At 42.4% G+C, this 20,533-nt stretch overlaps 1 protein-coding gene across 6 annotated transcripts; it reads left to right on the top strand.

Annotated features, from left to right (window-relative positions):
* Positions 1-7,894: 7,894 nt before the first annotated feature.
* On the top strand, positions 7,895-20,164 carry LOC113500063 (mucin-2). Of its 6 annotated transcripts, XM_026880730.1 has the most exons (8): positions 7,895-7,943; positions 9,443-9,720; positions 10,090-10,249; positions 10,606-10,779; positions 10,933-11,111; positions 11,384-11,519; positions 11,603-19,127; positions 19,252-20,164. In XM_026880730.1, the coding sequence occupies exons 1-8, from the start codon at positions 7,911-7,913 to the stop codon at positions 19,467-19,469; spliced, it is 8,703 nt and encodes a 2,900-aa protein (XP_026736531.1). In that variant the 5' UTR covers positions 7,895-7,910; the 3' UTR covers positions 19,470-20,164. The 6 variants fall into 6 exon arrangements, with proteins under 6 accessions (XP_026736531.1, XP_026736528.1, XP_026736526.1 ...); XM_026880727.1 differs by lacking the exons at positions 7,895-7,943; positions 9,443-9,720; positions 10,090-10,249 and having other exon boundaries at positions 10,276-10,779; positions 11,603-14,147; positions 14,328-19,127; XM_026880725.1 differs by lacking the exons at positions 7,895-7,943; positions 9,443-9,720; positions 10,090-10,249 and having other exon boundaries at positions 10,276-10,779; positions 11,603-14,327; positions 14,508-19,127.
* Positions 20,165-20,533: the final 369 nt, after the last annotated feature.

Genomic DNA, 20,533 nt, shown 5'->3' with positions numbered 1-20,533 from the left:
TTTTTCAATCTAGGCTTCCTCAAGTTTTTAATTTCTTCGCCATCCGTGTCTTAGAATACTTAAGAAAATTCGCATAAATTTCGAAAAAGTAGTCACATTGCTACTTTGGCTGCGTTGAAGTCAAACCTGCACCTCGTGCATACAAATCCATGCATAGAGCTACAAGGCCGACACGACACCTTGTAATATAGTATATTATATACCTAATTCAAACATACCAAACACCAATACCTACAAGATACTTAAAAATTCAAGCCATTTGTATATGCGATTGTGAATATCCGACGTCTATCATCAATAGATACTCATTGCAGCTATTTTTATCTTTTTCCATATTGAACAGCATCGGAACCAATGACACCATTTGAAACAGGAATGCCAAATATCATTCCCTTCACATGTTGACATTAAGGTTTGACTAAACCTCGTGATGGTAGGAATAAATTTATCTGTGTGAGACATCGCGGATCCCTAACAGAATACTTAAATGATGAATCTTCACTAAAAAACATGAAAGGCGTTAACGGATCAATTTTAGATGATTTATTTCAAATGAGTCTGTACAGTGTACATAGAAGTTCCAAAACTGGGCAATTATAAATAAAATGAAAAATGATGAGATGAATCCGATTTTCCCACATGTTTAAACCTTTTTGGTACTTTTTGTAGTTTGGCCTAGAAGTCCAGTCTGTGTGATTTTCCTAAAACTTAAGTTTTACTTATTCAAAATTACTTATATTTAAAGATCTTTATGCAGCCTATATTTTTAATAAGAAGCTTCTTGCCATGTAATCTTGATACATTAGTATCGACTCTACCACGTTTGCATAAGGACAAACCATCAATTAGACCGATAGAAAATAAAGCTATTAACATCCAGTATCATTTAAAAGCGGTTTTATAACAGGACTAACGCTTAGTCATAGAAAATGCAAAGTAGAGTCACCTCGGAAAATCTTATTGCGATCAACAAAGTATTGCGCGTTCTTTTGTTAGCGAGCATGTAAGACGTCCATAAATGTGTTAATCGAAGATCGCATCAAGTTTACTCTTACGGATTGGAAATACCGATAACGCCCTGAGGCGTTGGTCCTTGTTTCACATACAGCGAAATTTCGACAACGGTAATGGGAACAATATGATTCGATCGTAATATTTACTTGAAAATATATTATGTTACAGTGAAGCTAAAGCCTTGTTCTTCCTTTAGCGTGAATCATTTATGGTTAGCTGAATATAAATTTATCTTGTGTACCATTTTTCATGTACACACTTCCCAAGCAAATAAATGATTTATTATTATTATGTATCTCTTTTCATTCACGCTGTGTACGGGGACACAAGTCCAACGTTCAAAGACCTTGTTGAGAACTTTGATCTATAAAGTGTTGGGGCAGCTGCTAGGGATCATTCACCTCCACGCACATAGATTACTAATTAGACAACTCCGCACTCAAATTGTTTTTTACGCCCGCCTAGATATCGGTTATAGCGTAGATTCATCCCACAGCATAAACAAATCCCAAACAATGTGTTCAGGCCTCTTTAAATAGGGAAGGCTTGAGCATTGATGAAAATTATGAAAAATACTTTGAAACTTTACGCATTCAAACTTGCTTAATTGTGTAAACTCGAAACTTTCTGCCGTCTCAATCATCCTCTTTTTGTATAAGCATTTTCAATGTCACGCCGATTATTTGTTACAAACATATTGCTTATTTAATTCTGGGCTGATCATCGATGCCGCGACGCGTCAACCAGTCGAACCGGTCTAGGGCAGAGGGTTTACGGTAAGATGAAGTCACTACGGCCGTGACACCGATTACGTTAAAACGTTAAATAATTCGACGGTAAATATGTGGACGTAAAAATCTAATTTTATCGATGCTACGCTCAATCAGCTTGTCATATGTTTATGGACACGTTGAAAGGTTTTAACAAAGAGAATAAATAAAGGAATATCGCTATTGTGGTTGACGGATAGCCGAGTGGTTTAGGTCACCACGTCAAACTGACTGAAGCAGCTTGTCGCGGGTTCGATTCCCGCGTTGGACAAGCATTTGTGTGTCCAACGAATACTTGTTCTAGCACAAGACTGAGTCTAACACATGACATCAAATTCCTAACTGCTGGATCGTTTTTCATGAAAACAAAGATAATAAAAATCTTTCTAGTTATATTGATTAGAACCTATTAATAACCTCATGTTAACGATGTGTGAGTACTAGCCTCTGTGAGGGTTAGACCCAGATATAAACGATCTTTCAAAAAATAGAAACATTCATGGGAAATGAGAGACATTATTCTTTTAATACTATAGACATACCATGAGTTCAAACATTAATTGACTAAAAGGACTTATATGATAGCATCTGATTGTATATTTAATTTTATTGTTAACGACGACTCATCATTTTATAAGCGAATAGCGATAGAAAACACCTTCCTTATGAGGTAACTTTAATTATACGAATGCAGTAGGTACGTGTATAATTAAAATCATCAGTTTTATAGTTTTCTTGTTGACCTAAGGTTAAAATAGTCAAATTAAGAATATCATAACCATAATACGTAAATGCTAGTTAAGTATTTAACATAAAATCGATAAACCTATGATGCCTATGTCGCAAAACAGAACACATTTTTTTGTATATTTCACTTTTGTAAAATACACCGTACGAATAAGAAGAAAACAAAATGGCTACCATGGCAACTACGGCACATACAAAAGAACATCAATTTTTTAGACGAGGCAAGAACACACCCAGTCAAAAATATAATGGTTATTATTTTGACTGACTATTACTTTAAATTCGCGGTGCTCGCGAATTCTACTAGACTACGAAAAGGCTGAAAAAAATATATAAAATTATATATAAAATATAATAAAATATTACCGATTCTTAAACTTATTTTTTATTTTTTCGTATGTTAGTAACAAAAGTATATGATAGTGTAAACATTTCAATAGACGAATAGACAGCACAGCCTTACAGAGTACAGAACTATATAAACGGGTATCATCATGTTCTTAAAGAACGCTATTAATTAACACACATAAACATTATTAAAATATTCCCGGACATTTCCATTACGAGTTCTACGAGGTATACGGACGGAACAATGCACATACTTTGACTATGCTATACCTAATACAAACATAAGTCGTTTACCTTAAAAGGTTACAAACATGAATACCAGAAGGTTCTCAAATAATTACAACAAAAACGTGGATCACTTAATTACAATGACCTTATGAACTCTACCGAATTTGTGCGTTGATTAGTTGTAATTAAGGTTGCATATTAAATTTGGTACTTCGGATCGTTTAAAATTATTGCGTAATTACTTGTACATCATTATCTTTGTGATAATTAGCTTTTTCTACTGTTTGAAAATTAAACGTTAATACTAAGAGTAATTATAAGTTTTGGATTTATTGAACCACACCCCAAGGAAAAAATCTACAGACATATTTTAACAAAAGGTGAAGAAAGATTCAAAATGGTGAAATTTAAAAGTCATCCAACGGATTTCTCTTTTTTATTCTACCGTTGCATATAAGGAAGAAAAAACTATATTTTTACAGTGATTTTCGCGAGGATAATTCATTATTAAAGTTCGACTCGCGATCCCACCGCGACAGATCATGATTAAGGACTCCGGTTGGGACCGAAACTATTCGGGTAATCCCGATAAATACGCGTGAGTAAGCCATTGTTGCATTAAAGAAAGTATAGGTACAACATGAATTAGTAATAAGGAAAAATAGATGACGTCATTTTAATGTTTTTATAACTAAAATTGAATTCAGACATGGCCATTCAAGCATCCTCGATTGGATGACTTTGAACAACAAATTAGCTTATTATTGTAAATGATTACCAACAAGTACTCGACTCGGTTTTGTTAAGCATTTAATTTATATGAAGGCTACTCACAATAAATTATGTAAATATGAATGTTAAACATTTTGTTTATCTATTCAAACTAAGTCACTCGGTACAAATTATCACTAAGCGACTGTAGACCTTTATGCTTCGAAAAAGCAATTTTTTAAACTTTTGACATCCTTTTTGATTTATAACTAGTAGTTAATAAAACAAAATACAAAGATGTCCACGATATTTTAAAGTTTGTTAATTCGCAGCGAAGACTTATGCCGTCTTTGTCAGTTTTAAGTGAGTGTGAATTAGCGGCAAATGGACAATTAACTTGACTCGTAAAAGCATTTCCGTAGTTACTGCAAGTTACAGTTAGAGTTCAGACTAATATTAAAAAGGAGAGAGTTTGTGATTATGTATGTTTGTTTGTTACCACTTCGCGCTCAAACGGTTAGATCGATTTTGATAAAATGAAGCATCTAGTTACCCTGAATTAAAAATTGGGTTTTTATCCGATAACATTAAAAGTGGTTTACGTTTTCCCCGGCTATAACCAATATTAACACAGGCAAACGTGCGGGAAAATGTAAATATAAAATCATTAAAGTTTATTAAGTTCCCATAGACTTACAAAAGTGATATCTCAATATCTCAACTAATTAATTCACGCTAATGATTTATCATTAATCAGAAGATTGGTTACTTAAGAATTTATTGCTGTGTAATCGATCACCAAAGTCCATGTAACAATACAAATTAGTTGGAAACGTAAAAACTTGGGAACTGTAGGCCACTATTGTTTAGACCGATTGGTATTAATTACCACGATAAAACCTGGGGCCTACTGACACCTCTTTAAGTAATGCTGTTGTAATCTTTAATTTTGATGTAAAACCTCCTCACCCGCGACTAGGAGGTAACTGGACGATAGTGCAACGGAAATCCTTTATGGAAATTCGTTCTATACCATCCGGTTTTTAATAATTTTGATGATATTTTTTTCTGTAAAAAACGACTCCCGCGGTAAGGAATTTAATCCTTGTGTCTCTGGAACATACGAATCACATGGACAATGACACCCAGACTCAGAACAAGCATTCGTGGATCACACAAATGCTTGTCCTACGCGGGGATCGAATCCGCGACACGACGCGCACAGTTGGTTTTCCGTGTAGATTTTGTCAATAGATGGATAGCTTATGAAGAAACCAATGATCAATTTTTGGAAAAGGTTATGATAATACGCACTCTTTTTAGTTTTTCTTTTTAAATGCAAAAAGCGCTGCTAATCGAATATTTTCAAAATGTGTCCTCCAAGATATTTCATGGTACCTTGTTATTCACCCGTCACACTACTTTAGACATAGTGGTGTGCCCAAAGGTGGTATTTTTGTGCAACCTGTTTCGGTGACTAATGATATGTGTAGAATCTTAGTCGAAACACTAGTTTGTGCACCTACATTGATAAATGCCAACAATTTAGCATTGCAGCGATCTCTAATAGGTCTTATCGGGCTATTCAATGAAATACTTCGAATATGTCTGGTTTTTTTAGAGTTGTTTGTGCTAGTTTGGTGGTTTAATTGGTTTTCCATCAGTATTGGTTGTCAGATTAGCTTACTTAATTACGTAGCAGATATTTGTGACAATTGCATTCGATCAACAATAAGCTACAATTAGTTGTTTAAAACAAAAACATAATTAGTGAGAAATTTGCGCGATACCTATAAAAAAAACCTTTCATAATAGATACCTACATATATTGACTATCTTGTTTTCAAAGAGAAAAATGCGTTTGTCAAATGTTTGACTGCTGTGATACTCTTCCTAGTTTGAAACCCAGTTTGAACATAGCCATGGATTAATGAGAAAGAATTCATTATTATAACGCCTTTCACAAGACCAAAAATGTGATAGTACCAGTAAAAGATTTAGAAATGAATACAATATGTCTGGTCGTTTAATTGAAGATTCCTATGACGAAATGCGACACGGAAACACTGAAGAGTTCACGCGACTGACCTCACGAATAAGATGCAGCTAACAATTATAGTGGGTTCGTGACCAGAGGGTCTACCTCCTCTTGAAGACATTTAGGTGGGGAAACGAGATAGAATGCTGTATGGCGTAGAGTGGCATCCGTCTTCCACTATTCCAATAGTTCTTAATTGGCAGGTGATGGTAGGTCAACTGCTACTTTAGCTATAAATAATATTATAATAGTTTTGCGAAATCGAATATTGTTCAAGCTGACTCCGATAATTATAATTAATTGGGCGCTATCAAATGTTTGATTTGATGATTTGAAGCAATTAAGTTATCAATCGATATTAGTTGATTTCTTTTTTTTTTTACTAATACACAAAATACCCAGACTCAGAACAAGCATTCGTCGATAACACAAACGCTTGTCCTACGCGGGGATCGAACCCGCGACACGTCGTGCTCAGTGGGTTTGCCGTGGGGACCTCAACCACTCGGCTATTCGCAGTCCGGAGTTGAATTATCAATGGAGAAGATGCCCATTAGTATTTTCTTTTAAGAGTATGTGGCATTTGAAATAGTTCTGTTATTATCTAAAATCTTGATGAAATATTACAAGTATCAACAGAGGATTAGCTGATACCTTTAATATAACCAATCCATTTACAATGTATGTTTCGCCTTACGAGTACAAAGACCTACATATAATGGTTGTATTTTATGATTGCCGTAGTACCTATTACAAACTTTACCATCAAAATATTTCTAGTACCTAAACGTCTCGTGTTTTCGCATCTCCTAACATTTAATGGAAATAAATCAATAATTAATGTTCCTTTACACATAAAGTATACATTTATTGGGATTATACAGATAGTAAAATTTTCTTGGCGGCAATAATTCATTGATTTTATTTATGTTTAATTATGATGTTTGAGTTTCTTAAGTGCGTCCACTGGTATCTAATGGCGTGTCCATTGAGACGAGGCGTGTGCATTGAGACGAGCGGAACATGAATTAGACTTTATAATACATTTTTCACGAAAGGCAAGCTTACGCAATAATACTACGTCATAATACGTCAAAAAAACAAAAACTATCATGAATTTCAAATAAAAACTATTTAGCCAAACTTTAATGAATTTTGAGATTAAAGGAGAATTATGGGACCACATAACAGCTATATCACGTTAAATAAAAAAATTAATAACAAAATCGGTTCACCCAGCACAAATTGAGAAACTCCTTCTCAGTCAAACAGTCGGTTAAAAGGATCTAATCAATTAAGGTCAAAATGATTATAATTTGAGTAGTTTGATGCTGTTACATTTCGTAATATTTTAGCACTTAACCTAAAAGCTACTTTACACTAACGTGCAAATTATTTGCAAATCTTTTGAATGTTACTTTTAGTAAAGTTCTGTAAGTTAAATTAGGTCATGGTATCAAAATGTCATACAGTTAAATAATACTTAAACAGTACATTTTATCTTTTTTAACTCCATATGCAAAATAGTGTTTTTCTTTAAAATGAAACTACTTTTACGGATTTTATCGCGGTTTAATTTTAGATTTTAGTTCAGTCTGCCCGTGACCATGATACCTGCAAAAGTGTCGAAACGTCGGGAAATCTAAAATTAAACCGCGATAAAATCCGTAAAAGTAGTTTCATTTCAATGTCTAACATTCGCTTAAACCTAAGTGTTTTTCTTTTTAAGTTTGACCACTGTAGAACATAAACGGTTTTCGAAATTCGATTTTTCCTTGTTCTGCTTATGAATCAATGGGATGAAAAGGTCTACGACATAGATTCTTTTTATAGATAATGTTTATATTGTTTTAAATCCCTCTGCTGGGTAAAAAAGAATTGTCTATTCTTATGACACAAGGATTATACTTATTATTACTGCATTTTAGATGTAACTAATGTTTGTTTACTATTCATTAGTTTTCTAATTAAAAAATATGTTCTGTTTTAATTTTCTTTTATTTTGTAATTAATCATATCTTGTCTTGTTTTCAGAGCCCCATGAAGCGGCTGTCATGCGCATAGCGACACTGATTGCACTCGTGCAGGTATGTTCTCATCATGTACTCACTAACAAGGTTCCTAATTATTCACATTATCTAGAATCCATCGACTAAAAGGTTTTTTGTTGCAATTTAATCTTCATCTAAAGATGCATTACAAGTTTTATGGTGATTAGTGATTCATTCCTGAATGTTAATATGTTTGGCTTGTATTTTTGGAACTCCCTATCCTATCTAAGTACGGAAGAAAAAAACTGCGCGGGGCAACCATCACCGCAACTTTTGTTGTAGGTTTTTGGTTTATAACATTTTGTCACTTTAACACAAAACACCGTTACATAACTGGGTTGATGAATGTAGTTTGTCATAGATAATGCTGACCCTTAACAAACCTACAGGTCAAAGGTACGCTCTCTCACATAAATAATTTTGTAACAGCATACTCTACCATGCCCTTTAATGTACTTACAAAAAAAACAAGTTTGATTGCGAATCCACGGTTACAATGTGTGTCATTTATAAAACTTGACACATTGATTTGTATTGAAAAATACTCATAAATCATGTATTATGTGGTTGGCTATTTGGTCTAGTACTCTAAATACAGTTATTTTGAGTAATAGAAACTGATAAACATAGTTATATAATTCTAAATACATCCATATTATAGATAAATTACACCCAGAACCAGAACAAATGATAACACTTATCTCACAAACATTTGGTGGGAATTGAACCCACGACCTCCGGTAAAGCAGTCAGGACTAACCACAAGACTAACTGGCCAATTATTTATAAGTAAAAAAAAACAAGAAACAATATTATAAGTTACCACAAAATTGTACAATATAATACGTGTTTTAGTTTCCATAACGCGCAGTCAAGTGGTTTGTGACACCAAATTAAGTACGTGAGAGTGAGTTTACATTGTGTCGACAAACAATAAATTACAGATTTAACGATAACTAGCGTCAACTCGCGGATAATTTAAAGGTTTACACGCTAGCTGAAGGTGTTTAGTGTTCAATATTATTATAATGCTAGCTTGTGGCAAAGCAACGACTTTTCGACTAATCATGCACAGGTTGAGCTACGCTTCATACGCTTGGTACATAGGTGGGTTACCATCTTGGTCAAAATCAAAATGGTTTTATTTTTAGTAGGTCTTAACAATGACTTACGAAACGTTAGATTACGGAACTTGTGATACTGCAAGTGCGTGCTTCCAAAATGTCATTCGCATAGAGAAGATTCGGCGAAAAACTCCATAGGTAACTTTTAATAAAAATCATTTATACCAGTCAAAGTCAGACAACCAATCTTATTAAGGGGTATCTTAATTAATAGTATGTCGTCATATAGGGACAAAAATACATCATCTGCTAAAATTTAACTGTGAAGGTATTACCGTTCATGACACAGTTTGGTTTCAGACGGATCCAATGAATAAGGAAAACCTCAGGTACAATGTGCCATTATTACCTTTGGCTTCAGAAACCTGAAAACGATCTAACCTTTTTACTAATGATAGTATTTGTTTCCAGCTGTCGCTCGCTACAGCTGTTTCAGATGACAGCCAAACGTTAACCGCGGTTGAACTGAACCGCGCTCTGTCCGGCGACAATGCGCTCTCCCCGTTCTATGAGAGCGGTGAAGAGTCGGGGGTCAACTTCATAAGGGGGTCAAGAGCTGCTGACTCGCAGCTGTCTCCCGATATCGACGTGCAATGCGCTGGTGACTTCATCGATGTCACTGTTGAATTCGCCGACATTTTTGATGGTATCATATACAGTAAAGGATTTTTGAATGATCCGAAATGCAAGTAAGTATTATCTCGTTTTGAAGGTTATTGTGTGTATGACCGTTTTAAAGTTTGACAATGTTACTGCATAATGGCTTGACACTAAGTAAACTAAATTATTATCATACTTAATATCATTAGTGTTATTTGAATAAGTTATTATTGCCTTAGCTCTCTTGTTGCATTATAGGCATAATCGATTTTTTTCTCGAAACATAATATAATATGGAATACAAATTAAAATATTGACAAGCTTCGAAGAACATCAAGTAGATTAGTAGATAAATAAAAAACTGATTTGATTGTATTTGAGCCTTGACTATTTTACTTTCAAAGCCATTAAATTTCTTTCACATATTTAATACTCAAGACACATGATGAAATTTCCAGATATGTATCATTGGGAGGAAGTCAATCGCGCTACTCATTCCGAGTGCCGCTGAATGGCTGCGGTTCCCGACCCCTCTGCAATGCTTGCGGTACCATCGACAACGTCCTGGTCTTTCAGGCCGATGACCTGCTGCAAGGAACCCAGGACTTCGCTCGTAAGGTATGAGGAACGGCCTTTAGGTTTATGTTGAAAATGCCCTTTATATCAAGTTTTTGGAGTGCCCTACGGCAATCAGTGGACTGAAAGGGGTTTCTTGATATTAATGACGCTGTTGAAGGATTCCTAAATAATTCCTGGAGAGTAGAATAAATCTGTAGAAAGAAAATTTGTAAGACGACATCATTTTCGGGAACATCCAAAAGTATAAATGTTTAAATTAAAAAAACTTAGCAAAAATACAAACTTAGCAATGCGCTATAATCTCAACTCCGTTAAGTTTATTTTTCTAGAAAAAATTAACATCGTCTAAAATTTGCTGATACCTGATTTATGTATAAACATCCTATCATTTTCAGGTGTCATGTGCACGCACTTCGTATGAATTGTCGACTGGCGTCGTGTCTGAGAGGGAAGAGCACACACTGAAGCTGAAGCCGTTCATGGTTGATATGTTAGACGTTGTAGCTGTCGAGGGACCCGCTGGCGGTGTGGAATGTTGGATGGACATCCAGAAGGGAGTTTTTCCTAACGTAAGTTTAAATAATTTGCCATTAACAAGACCTGAAACGTTTAGAGCGTCAGCGTAACAGTTTATCAATTTGTAATCAGAAAGTGCAATTTTTTTTTTGAAGCTTCATATACCGAACCGTATAAAAAAGGAAAATACGTAATATTTTTTACAGACTACCCCACTGAAGGACTCGATCAAAATCGGAGAATATTTGACCATCCTGGTATACCTTAAGGACTACAAGAACCAGTTTAACCTCAAGATCCACGACTGCTGGGCTTACGACAGTGACAGCTACGATAGTCCGAAAACCAATAAGATTCAGCTCACCGACAAAGAAGGCTGCCCTAAGTAATTTATCATTCTTATTACCAAATATGAATTCCATGAGTTCAGACACTTCGTTTTTTCGTTGCATGCGTGCTTTCAGAAGTATTTTTTCAATAAAATATACAGTCTGTTACTCACACACTGTGTTCTGTCACAATAATTATGTTACAAAATAGTACCGACAAAATCTACAAAAACCGTTTCGGCTAATCATTCAACTATACACCACCGACAATACCACTGCACTGTGACAATACAAAAAGAATAAAATAAGAATATTGTCTTACTTTTAGGAAGAAGAAACTAATTGAATATTGGCAAAAAACCACTAACACGGGTAAAAGCGGAGCGACTTTGATAGCTCACAGCAAAGTAAGCGCCTTCAGATTCCCTGAAACGGATCAAGTCTATCTCACGTGCAATGTTGAGGTAATATTATTAACCTATTAAAAATCCAATTGTATGTGTTGATGTTAAAACGTATAAAAATTAAATTCGTTATCTTTTTTCAGCTTTGCATAAACAATTGTGATTCAAACTGTGACGGAATTACCAAAGAAATCACCTCAACGATAAGACCTGTGCAATGTTACCCGGGATCCAGGGATCCAGGATGTCAAACAATCACGGCACCACCACAAATCAAATGTTATCCAGGTTCACCGGACCCAAGATGCCCACAACTAACCACTTTGAATCCGCCTACGTATTTACCACCTTCAACTGAAACCCCACGATGCTTCCCAGGCAGCACTGACCCTCGTTGCCCCCAGCCAACCACACCGTCTCCTCCCAACTGCTACCCTGGCAACGCTGATCCTCGTTGCCCCAGACCTACATCATCTGAGCCACCTCGATGCTTCCCAGGCAGTGCAGACCCCAGGTGCCCCCAGCCAACCACACCGTCTGCTCCAAACTGTTACCCTGGTAGCACTGATCCTCGTTGCCCCAGGCCTACAACACCTGAGCCACCACGATGCTTCCCAGGAAGTACAGACCCCAGGTGCCCCAAGCCAACCACACCGTCTGCTCCAAACTGTTACCCTGGTAGCACTGATCCTCGTTGCCCCAAGCCTACAACACCTGAGCCGCCACGATGCTTCCCAGGCAGTGCAGACCCCAGGTGCCCCCAGCCAACCACACCGTCTCCTCCCAACTGTTACCCTGGTAACACTGATCCTCGTTGCCCCAAGCCTACAACACCTGAGCCACCACGATGCTTCCCAGGAAGTACAGACCCCAGGTGCCCCAAGCCAACCACACCGTCTGCTCCAAACTGTTACCCTGGTAGCACTGATCCTCGTTGCCCCAAGCCTACAACACCTGAGCCGCCACGATGCTTCCCGGGTAGTACAGACCCGCGTTGCCCTAAGCCAACTTCACCAGCTCCTCCAAACTGTTACCCTGGTAGCACTGATCCTCGTTGTCCTAAACCCACAACACCCGAGCCACCGCGATGCTTCCCAGGAAGTACAGATACTCGCTGCCCTAAACCCACCACTCCCGTGTGTTACCCAGGTTCGCCTGATCCTAAATGTCCCCAACCAACTAGACCTACTACTTTAAATCCACCTACATATTTACCACCCGTTACACCAGCGCCTAAGTGTTACCCTGGATCAACAGATACCAGGTGCCCACAGCCAACCACACCGGCACCTCCTAAATGCTTCCCAGGAAGTCAAGATCCCAGATGTCCAAAACCAACAACACCCGCTCCTCCTAATTGCTATCCTGGCAACACAGATCCTCGTTGCCCCAAGCCCACTACACCGGAGCCACCACGTTGCTTCCCTGGCAGCACTGACCCTCGTTGCCCTAAGCCTACCACACCCGCTCCTCCTAATTGCTACCCTGGCAACACAGATCCCCGTTGCCCTAAGCCTACGACACCTGAGCCACCACGTTGCTTCCCTGGCAGCTCTGACCCACGTTGCCCTAAGCCTACCACACCCGCTCCTCCTAATTGCTATCCTGGCAACACAGATCCCCGTTGCCCTAAGCCTACGACACCTGAGCCACCACGTTGCTTCCCTGGCAGCAATGACCCACGTTGCCCTAAGCCTACCACACCCGCTCCTCCTAATTGCTATCCTGGCAACACAGATCCCCGTTGCCCTAAGCCTACGACACCTGAGCCACCACGTTGCTTCCCTGGCAGCTCTGACCCACGTTGCCCCAAGCCTACCACACCCGCTCCTCCTAATTGCTATCCTGGCAACACAGATCCTCGTTGCCCCAAGCCTACAACACCTGAACCTCCTCGATGCTTCCCAGGCAGCACAGATCCCAGGTGCCCCAAGCCTACGACACCGGTTTGCTACCCTGGATCCCCTGATCCTAAATGCCCGCAGCCAACACGTCCAACCACATTAACACCACCTACGTATTTGCCGCCAGTAACTCCAGCGCCTAAATGTTTCCCTGGTTCTACAGACTCCAGGTGCCCAAAACCCACTACGCCTGAACCTCCACGTTGTTTCCCTGGTAGCACAGACCCACGATGCCCCAAGCCTACGACGCCAGCACCTCCAAACTGTTATCCTGGAAACACAGACCCTCGTTGCCCAAAGCCAACCACACCAGCACCGCCTAAATGCTTCCCAGGAAGTCAAGATCCCAGATGTCCCAAACCAACTACACCCGCTCCACCAAGATGTTTCCCTGGTAGCACGGACCCACGTTGCCCTCAACCCACAACACCGGAGCCACCGCGATGCTTCCCAGGCAGCACAGACCCTCGCTGTCCCAAGCCCACAACACCTGCTCCTCCCAACTGCTACCCTGGCAGCACTGACCCACGTTGCCCTAAGCCTACCACACCCGCTCCTCCTAAGTGCTTCCCCGGGAGCACTGATTCTCGTTGCCCCAAGCCAACGTCGCCCGTGTGTTATCCTGGATCACCTGACCCTAAATGCCCACAACCAACACGACCAACAACTTTAACTCCGCCTACATATTTGCCGCCAGTTACTCCAGCGCCTAAATGTTTCCCAGGTAGCACTGATCCTAGATGCCCTAAGCCAACAACACCTGCACCTCCAAGGTGTTTCCCAGGTAGCACAGATCCAAGGTGCCCTAAACCAACCACCCCCGCACCTCCAAATTGCTACCCCGGAAACTCGGATCCTAGGTGCCCAAGACCAACAACACCAGAACAACCGAAATGCTTCCCAGGCAGTCAGGATTCTAGATGTCCTAAACCAACAACGCCAACTCCACCAAGGTGTTACCCAGGTAGCACAGACCCGCGTTGTCCCAAACCAACAACACCAGCACCTCCAAAATGTTTCCCAGGCAGCACAGACCCCAGATGCCCTAAACCAACCACTCCTGCTCCTCCCAATTGTTATCCCGGAAACTCCGATCCCAGGTGCCCAAGACCTACAACGCCAGAGCCTCCTCGTTGCTTCCCAGGTAGCACAGACCCGCGTTGTCCTAAACCAACAACGCCTGCTCCACCTAAATGCTTCCCAGGAAGCCAAGATCCCAGGTGTCCAAAGCCGACCACTCCGGCACCACCTCGATGCTTCCCAGGCAGTACAGATCCCAGGTGCCCCAAGCCAACGACGCCTGTATGCTATCCTGGCTCACCAGACCCTAAATGCCCACAACCAACACGGCCAACGACACTTACCCCACCGACATATTTACCACCTGTAACTTCAGCACCTAAATGTTTCCCAGGTTCAACAGACTCTAGGTGTCCGAAACCAACTACGCCTGCACCTCCAAGGTGTTTCCCAGGTAGCACAGACCCGCGTTGTCCCAAACCAACAACACCAGCACCTCCAAAATGTTTCCCAGGCAGCACAGACCCCAGATGCCCTAAACCAACCACTCCTGCTCCTCCCAATTGTTATCCCGGAAACTCCGATCCCAGGTGCCCAAGACCTACAACGCCAGAGCCTCCTCGTTGCTTCCCAGGTAGCACAGACCCGCGTTGTCCTAAACCAACAACGTCTGCTCCACCTAAATGCTTCCCAGGCAGCACAGACCCCAGATGCCCTAAACCGACCACTCCTGCTCCTCCCAATTGTTATCCCGGGAACTCCGATCCCAGGTGCCCAAGACCTACAACGCCAGAGCCTCCTCGTTGCTTCCCAGGTAGCACAGACCCGCGTTGTCCTAAGCCAACAACGCCTGCTCCACCTAAATGCTTCCCAGGCAGCACAGACCCCAGATGCCCTAAACCAACCACTCCTGCTCCTCCCAATTGTTATCCCGGAAACTCCGATCCCAGGTGCCCAAGACCCACAACGCCAGAGCCTCCCCGATGCTTCCCAGGTAGCACCGACCCGCGTTGTCCCAAACCAACAACACCAGCACCTCCAAAATGCTTCCCAGGCAGTCAGGATCCTAGGTGCCCCAAGCCTACCACACCAGTGTGCTATCCTGGATCGCCTGATCCCAAATGCCCTCAACCAACGCGGCCAACCACATTAACACCACCTACATATTTGCCACCAGTAACTCCAGCAGCTAAATGCTTCCCAGGATCTACAGACCCTCGATGCCCACAACCTACAACGCCTGCTCCCCCTAAATGCTACCCGGGTAGCCAAGACCCTAGGTGCCCACGACCCACAACTCCAGAGCCACCTCGTTGCTTCCCAGGTAGCACAGACCCTAGGTGCCCAAAACCAACTACGCCTGCACCTCCCAATTGTTATCCCGGAAACTCCGATCCTAGGTGCCCACGACCCACAACTCCAGAGCCTCCCCGATGCTTCCCAGGTAGCACCGACCCGCGTTGTCCCAAACCAACAACACCAGCACCTCCAAAATGTTTCCCAGGCAGCACAGACCCCAGATGCCCTAAACCAACCACTCCTGCTCCTCCCAATTGTTATCCCGGAAATTCCGATCCCAGGTGCCCAAGACCCACAACGCCAGAGCCTCCCCGATGCTTCCCAGGTAGCACCGACCCGCGTTGTCCCAAACCAACAACGCCAGCACCTCCAAAATGCTTCCCAGGCAGCACAGACCCCAGATGCCCTAAACCAACCACTCCTGCTCCTCCCAATTGTTATCCCGGAAACTCCGATCCCAGGTGCCCAAGACCCACAACGCCAGAGCCTCCCCGATGCTTCCCAGGTAGCACCGACCCGCGTTGTCCCAAACCAACAACACCAGCACCTCCAAATTGCTTCCCAGGCAGTCAGGATCCTAGGTGCCCCAAGCCTACCACACCAGTGTGCTATCCTGGATCGCCTGATCCCAAATGCCCTCAACCAACGCGGCCAACCACATTAACACCACCTACATATTTGCCACCAGTAACTCCAGCAGCTAAATGCTTCCCAGGATCTACAGACCCTCGATGCCCACAACCTACAACGCCTGCTCCCCCTAAATGCTACCCGGGTAGCCAAGATCCTAGATGCCCACGACCAACAACACCAGAGCCACCACGGTGCTTCCCTGGCAGCACAGACCCTAGGTGCCCCAAACCCACAACACCTGCGCCCCCCAATTGTTATCCCGGAAACTCCGATCCCAGGTGCCCAAGACCAACAACGCCAGAGCCACCTCGTTGCTTCCCAGGAAGCACAGACCCGCGTTGTCCTAAACCAACAACACCAGCACCTCCAAAATGCTTCCCAGGCAGTCAGGATCCTAGATGCCCCAAGCCTACCACACCAGTGTGCTATCCTGGATCGCCTGATCCCAAATGCCCTCAACCAACGCGGCCTACCACATTAACACCACCTACATATTTGCCACCAGTAACTCCAGCAGCTAAATGCTTCCCGGGATCTACAGACCCTCGATGCCCACAACCTACAACGCCTGCTCCCCCTAAATGCTACCCCGGTAGCCAAGATCCTAGATGCCCACGACCAACAACACCAGAGCCACCACGGTGCTTCCCTGGCAGCACAGACCCTAGGTGTCCCAAACCCACAACACCTGCACCCCCCAATTGTTATCCCGGAAACTCCGATCCCAGGTGCCCAAGACCAACAACGCCAGAACCACCTCGTTGCTTCCCAGGTAGCACCGACCCGCGTTGTCCCAAACCAACAACACCAGCACCTCCAAAATGCTTCCCAGGCAGTCAGGATCCTAGGTGCCCCAAGCCTACCACACCAGTGTGCTATCCTGGATCGCCTGATCCCAAATGCCCTCAACCAACGCGGCCAACCACATTAACACCACCTACATATTTGCCACCAGTAACTCCAGCAGCTAAATGCTTCCCGGGATCTACAGACCCTCGATGCCCACAACCTACAACGCCTGCTCCCCCTAAATGCTACCCGGGTAGCCAAGATCCTAGATGCCCACGACCCACAACTCCAGAGCCACCGCGGTGTTTCCCTGGCAGCACAGACCCTAGGTGCCCCAAACCCACAACACCTGAGCCTCCAAAATGTTTCCCAGGCAGCACTGATCCTAGATGCCCTAAACCAACTACCCCTGCGCCTCCTAATTGTTATCCTGGAAACACCGATCCAAGGTGCCCAAGACCTACAACTCCAGAGCCACCTCGGTGCTTCCCAGGTAGCACAGACCCGCGTTGTCCCAAACCTACAAAACCTGCACCTCCAAGATGTTTCCCAGGAAGCACTGATCCTAGATGCCCCAAACCGACAACTCCGGTGTGCTATCCGGGGTCATCTGACCCTAAGTGCCCGCAGCCACCAAGGCCAACGACACTTACTCCACCGACATATCTACCCCCAGTGACTTCAGGACCTAAATGCTTCCCAGGTTCAACCGATTCTAGATGTCCCAAACCAACAACTCCTGCACCACCAAAATGCTTCCCTGGCAGCACTGACCCTAGATGCCCAAGGCCCACATCTCCAGAACCGCCACGGTGCTTCCCTGGCAGCACAGACCCTAGGTGCCCAAGGCCCACAACTCCAGAACCGCCACGGTGCTTCCCTGGCAGCACAGACCCTAGGTGCCCAAGGCCCACAACTCCAGAACCGCCACGGTGCTTCCCTGGCAGCACAGACCCTAGGTGCCCAAGGCCCACAACTCCAGAACCGCCACGGTGCTTCCCTGGCAGCACAGACCCTAGGTGCCCAAGGCCCACAACTCCAGAACCGCCACGGTGCTTCCCTGGCAGCACAGACCCTAGGTGCCCAAGGCCCACAACTCCAGAACCGCCACGGTGCTTCCCCGGCAGCACAGACTCTAGGTGTCCAAGACCAACGACTCCCCAATGTTATCCGGGTTCTCCCGACCCTAAGTGCCCTCAGCCACCAAGACCTACTACATTAAACCCACCTACATACTTGCCACCTGTGACATCAACCACTCTTAATTGTTTCCCTGGTAGCACAGACCCTAGATGCCCTAGGCCTACCACTCCAGAACCTCCTAAATGCTTCCCTGGCAACAACGACCCTAGATGCCCAAGACCAACCACCCCAGAGCCTCCTAATTGCTTCCCTGGCAACAACGACCCTAGATGCCCAAGACCGACCACCCCAGAGCCTCCTAAATGTTTCCCTGGCAACAATGACCCTAGATGCCCTAGGCCTTCCACTCCAGAACCTCCTAAATGCTTCCCTGGCAACAACGACCCTAGATGCCCAAGACCAACCACCCCAGAGCCTCCTAAATGCTTCCCTGGCAACAACGACCCTAGATGCCCAAGGCCAACCACACCCCAATGTTATCCGGGATCTCCTGACCCCAGATGCCCCCAACCAACTAGACCTACCACATTAAATCCGCCTACATATTTGCCGCCCAGCTCACCAGAACCTAAATGCTACCCGGGCTCCAAGGACCCTAGGTGCCCTAAGACTACACCTGAACCACTGCGTTGCTATCCAGGCAGTACTGACCCACGTTGTCCTAAACCCACGACATTTAAACCCTCTACGCCAAGCTCCTGTTATCCAGGATCTAGGGATCCTAAATGTCCACAACCATTTGCCCCTAGCAGTACTAATCCACCGTCCACATATCTACCACCATTCCCCGAAGAAAACGAGATTAAATCAGCGAGGGTTAGCAGATTAGTGAAAGACGTTGATACTGAAAAATCTGATGATGATACGCAATTGGACATAGGTAAGCACTTTTATGTAATTAATTGACTGTTATCGAACTGAGTAACAATTTGCCATTCAAATGACCAAATACTTTTTGCATAAGAAGTTCTCAGAATTGAAAAAAAAAACTTTTTTATCGACAGATTCATTTGAGTCTACCAGAACCCAACCGAGATCAAGAAAGGTTCGTGATGTGACCGGTATCAACTCGGCTGCCGCGTTGGTGAGCAATGGAGCAGCCACGATATACGTGTCCGTGGGTTCGGCTCTATTAATGCTTCTGTCAGTCACACTTGCCATTTACTTGTACAAAAATAAGAGGACAATTAAAAACGAAAATGTTGAACAAGCAAACATTTAAACGCAGAAGCCCAATTGTTACCTAAGATAGGAATGAAACGTTGTGATATTGTATTTCTTTAATACTTGATACATTCATCATTCATAAAAATCTTAATGGCTGCGTTTCGTGGATTGATTATTATTTTAAGTATTTTCACTGCCTTTTAGCTTTACTATTTCGGGCGCTTAAGCTTGCCTATTTTATCACTATATAATATAGTGCCATAATATAGCAATACTGTGTCTCCTTCGATGCATCCTCAGAATTTATAATGTATATTTTATCCCTAGTCAATATGCTTATGTATATAATTATATTCTGAATTCATATTGTATAGAAGCAAATATTACTTACCCATTGTTTGAATATACTCATTTGTGATATTTTTGTGTAAATATATTTACCAGCTGATGTGGCCATTGAATGTATAGTGAACGTACGAATTAATTATGTAAAATTTGATGATCAGTTTGGGTACACTCTGGTTCACATGAACCCGATAGATATTTTATTAAGTACTAGCCTGTAAGTCCCAATGCTGGGCAAAGGTGTCTTCTTGAGTCGAGAGGAAATATTATTTTATTTGCATATTATTTTTACTTATGTTGTGCAGATTGTACCTCAGGTCATCAAATTCTTTTTCAATGATTTTATAATGTTAGTAAGATTGCTTTTCGAGTCAATCGAAGTAAAACATTCTATGAATGTCGAAATATTGTTTTATTTTTATTTGCTACCCTCAATCCCAATATACACGCATACTTTCTTAATACTACGAAATTTATTTAGAACTGTTTTTACATTGAAATGAAAGGGTTTAAAGAAAACTAATAGATTTCACTTGTTATATCCTTTATTGGCGTGACAATTAAAGTACAAACCCTTTTTATCACACTTTATATTATCAGTAATCTTGGTAACTCAAATCACCTTACAGGACAATCAATTTTACTTAGAAAAGGCACCTAAAGTATCTAACCTACCTCTTACTCCTTTGGTGCGACTCAAAAAAACAATTTTATATAAAACGTGACTAAAAAATAATAAAGATTCCAAATGAAACATACCTCTGAAATATATCA

This window comes from Trichoplusia ni, chromosome 13 (genome assembly GCF_003590095.1).
Source record: "Trichoplusia ni isolate ovarian cell line Hi5 chromosome 13, tn1, whole genome shotgun sequence".
In the NCBI taxonomy this organism is placed as follows: domain Eukaryota; kingdom Metazoa; phylum Arthropoda; class Insecta; order Lepidoptera; family Noctuidae; genus Trichoplusia; species Trichoplusia ni.
The sequence above is the reverse complement of the archived record's forward strand: the minus strand, read 5'-3'. Positions and strand labels throughout refer to the sequence as shown.

Bases quoted from the DNA above. Each gene is read 5' to 3' on its own strand.
- LOC113500063 (XM_026880730.1), top strand. From the start codon at position 7,911: ATGCGCATAGCGACACTGATTGCACTCGTGCAG. The intron at 10,250-10,605 runs GTATGAGGAACG...TATCATTTTCAG, and splicing joins CCCAGGACTTCGCTCGTAAG to GTGTCATGTGCACGCACTTC. The intron at 11,112-11,383 runs GTAATTTATCAT...TCTTACTTTTAG, and splicing joins GACAAAGAAGGCTGCCCTAA to GAAGAAGAAACTAATTGAAT.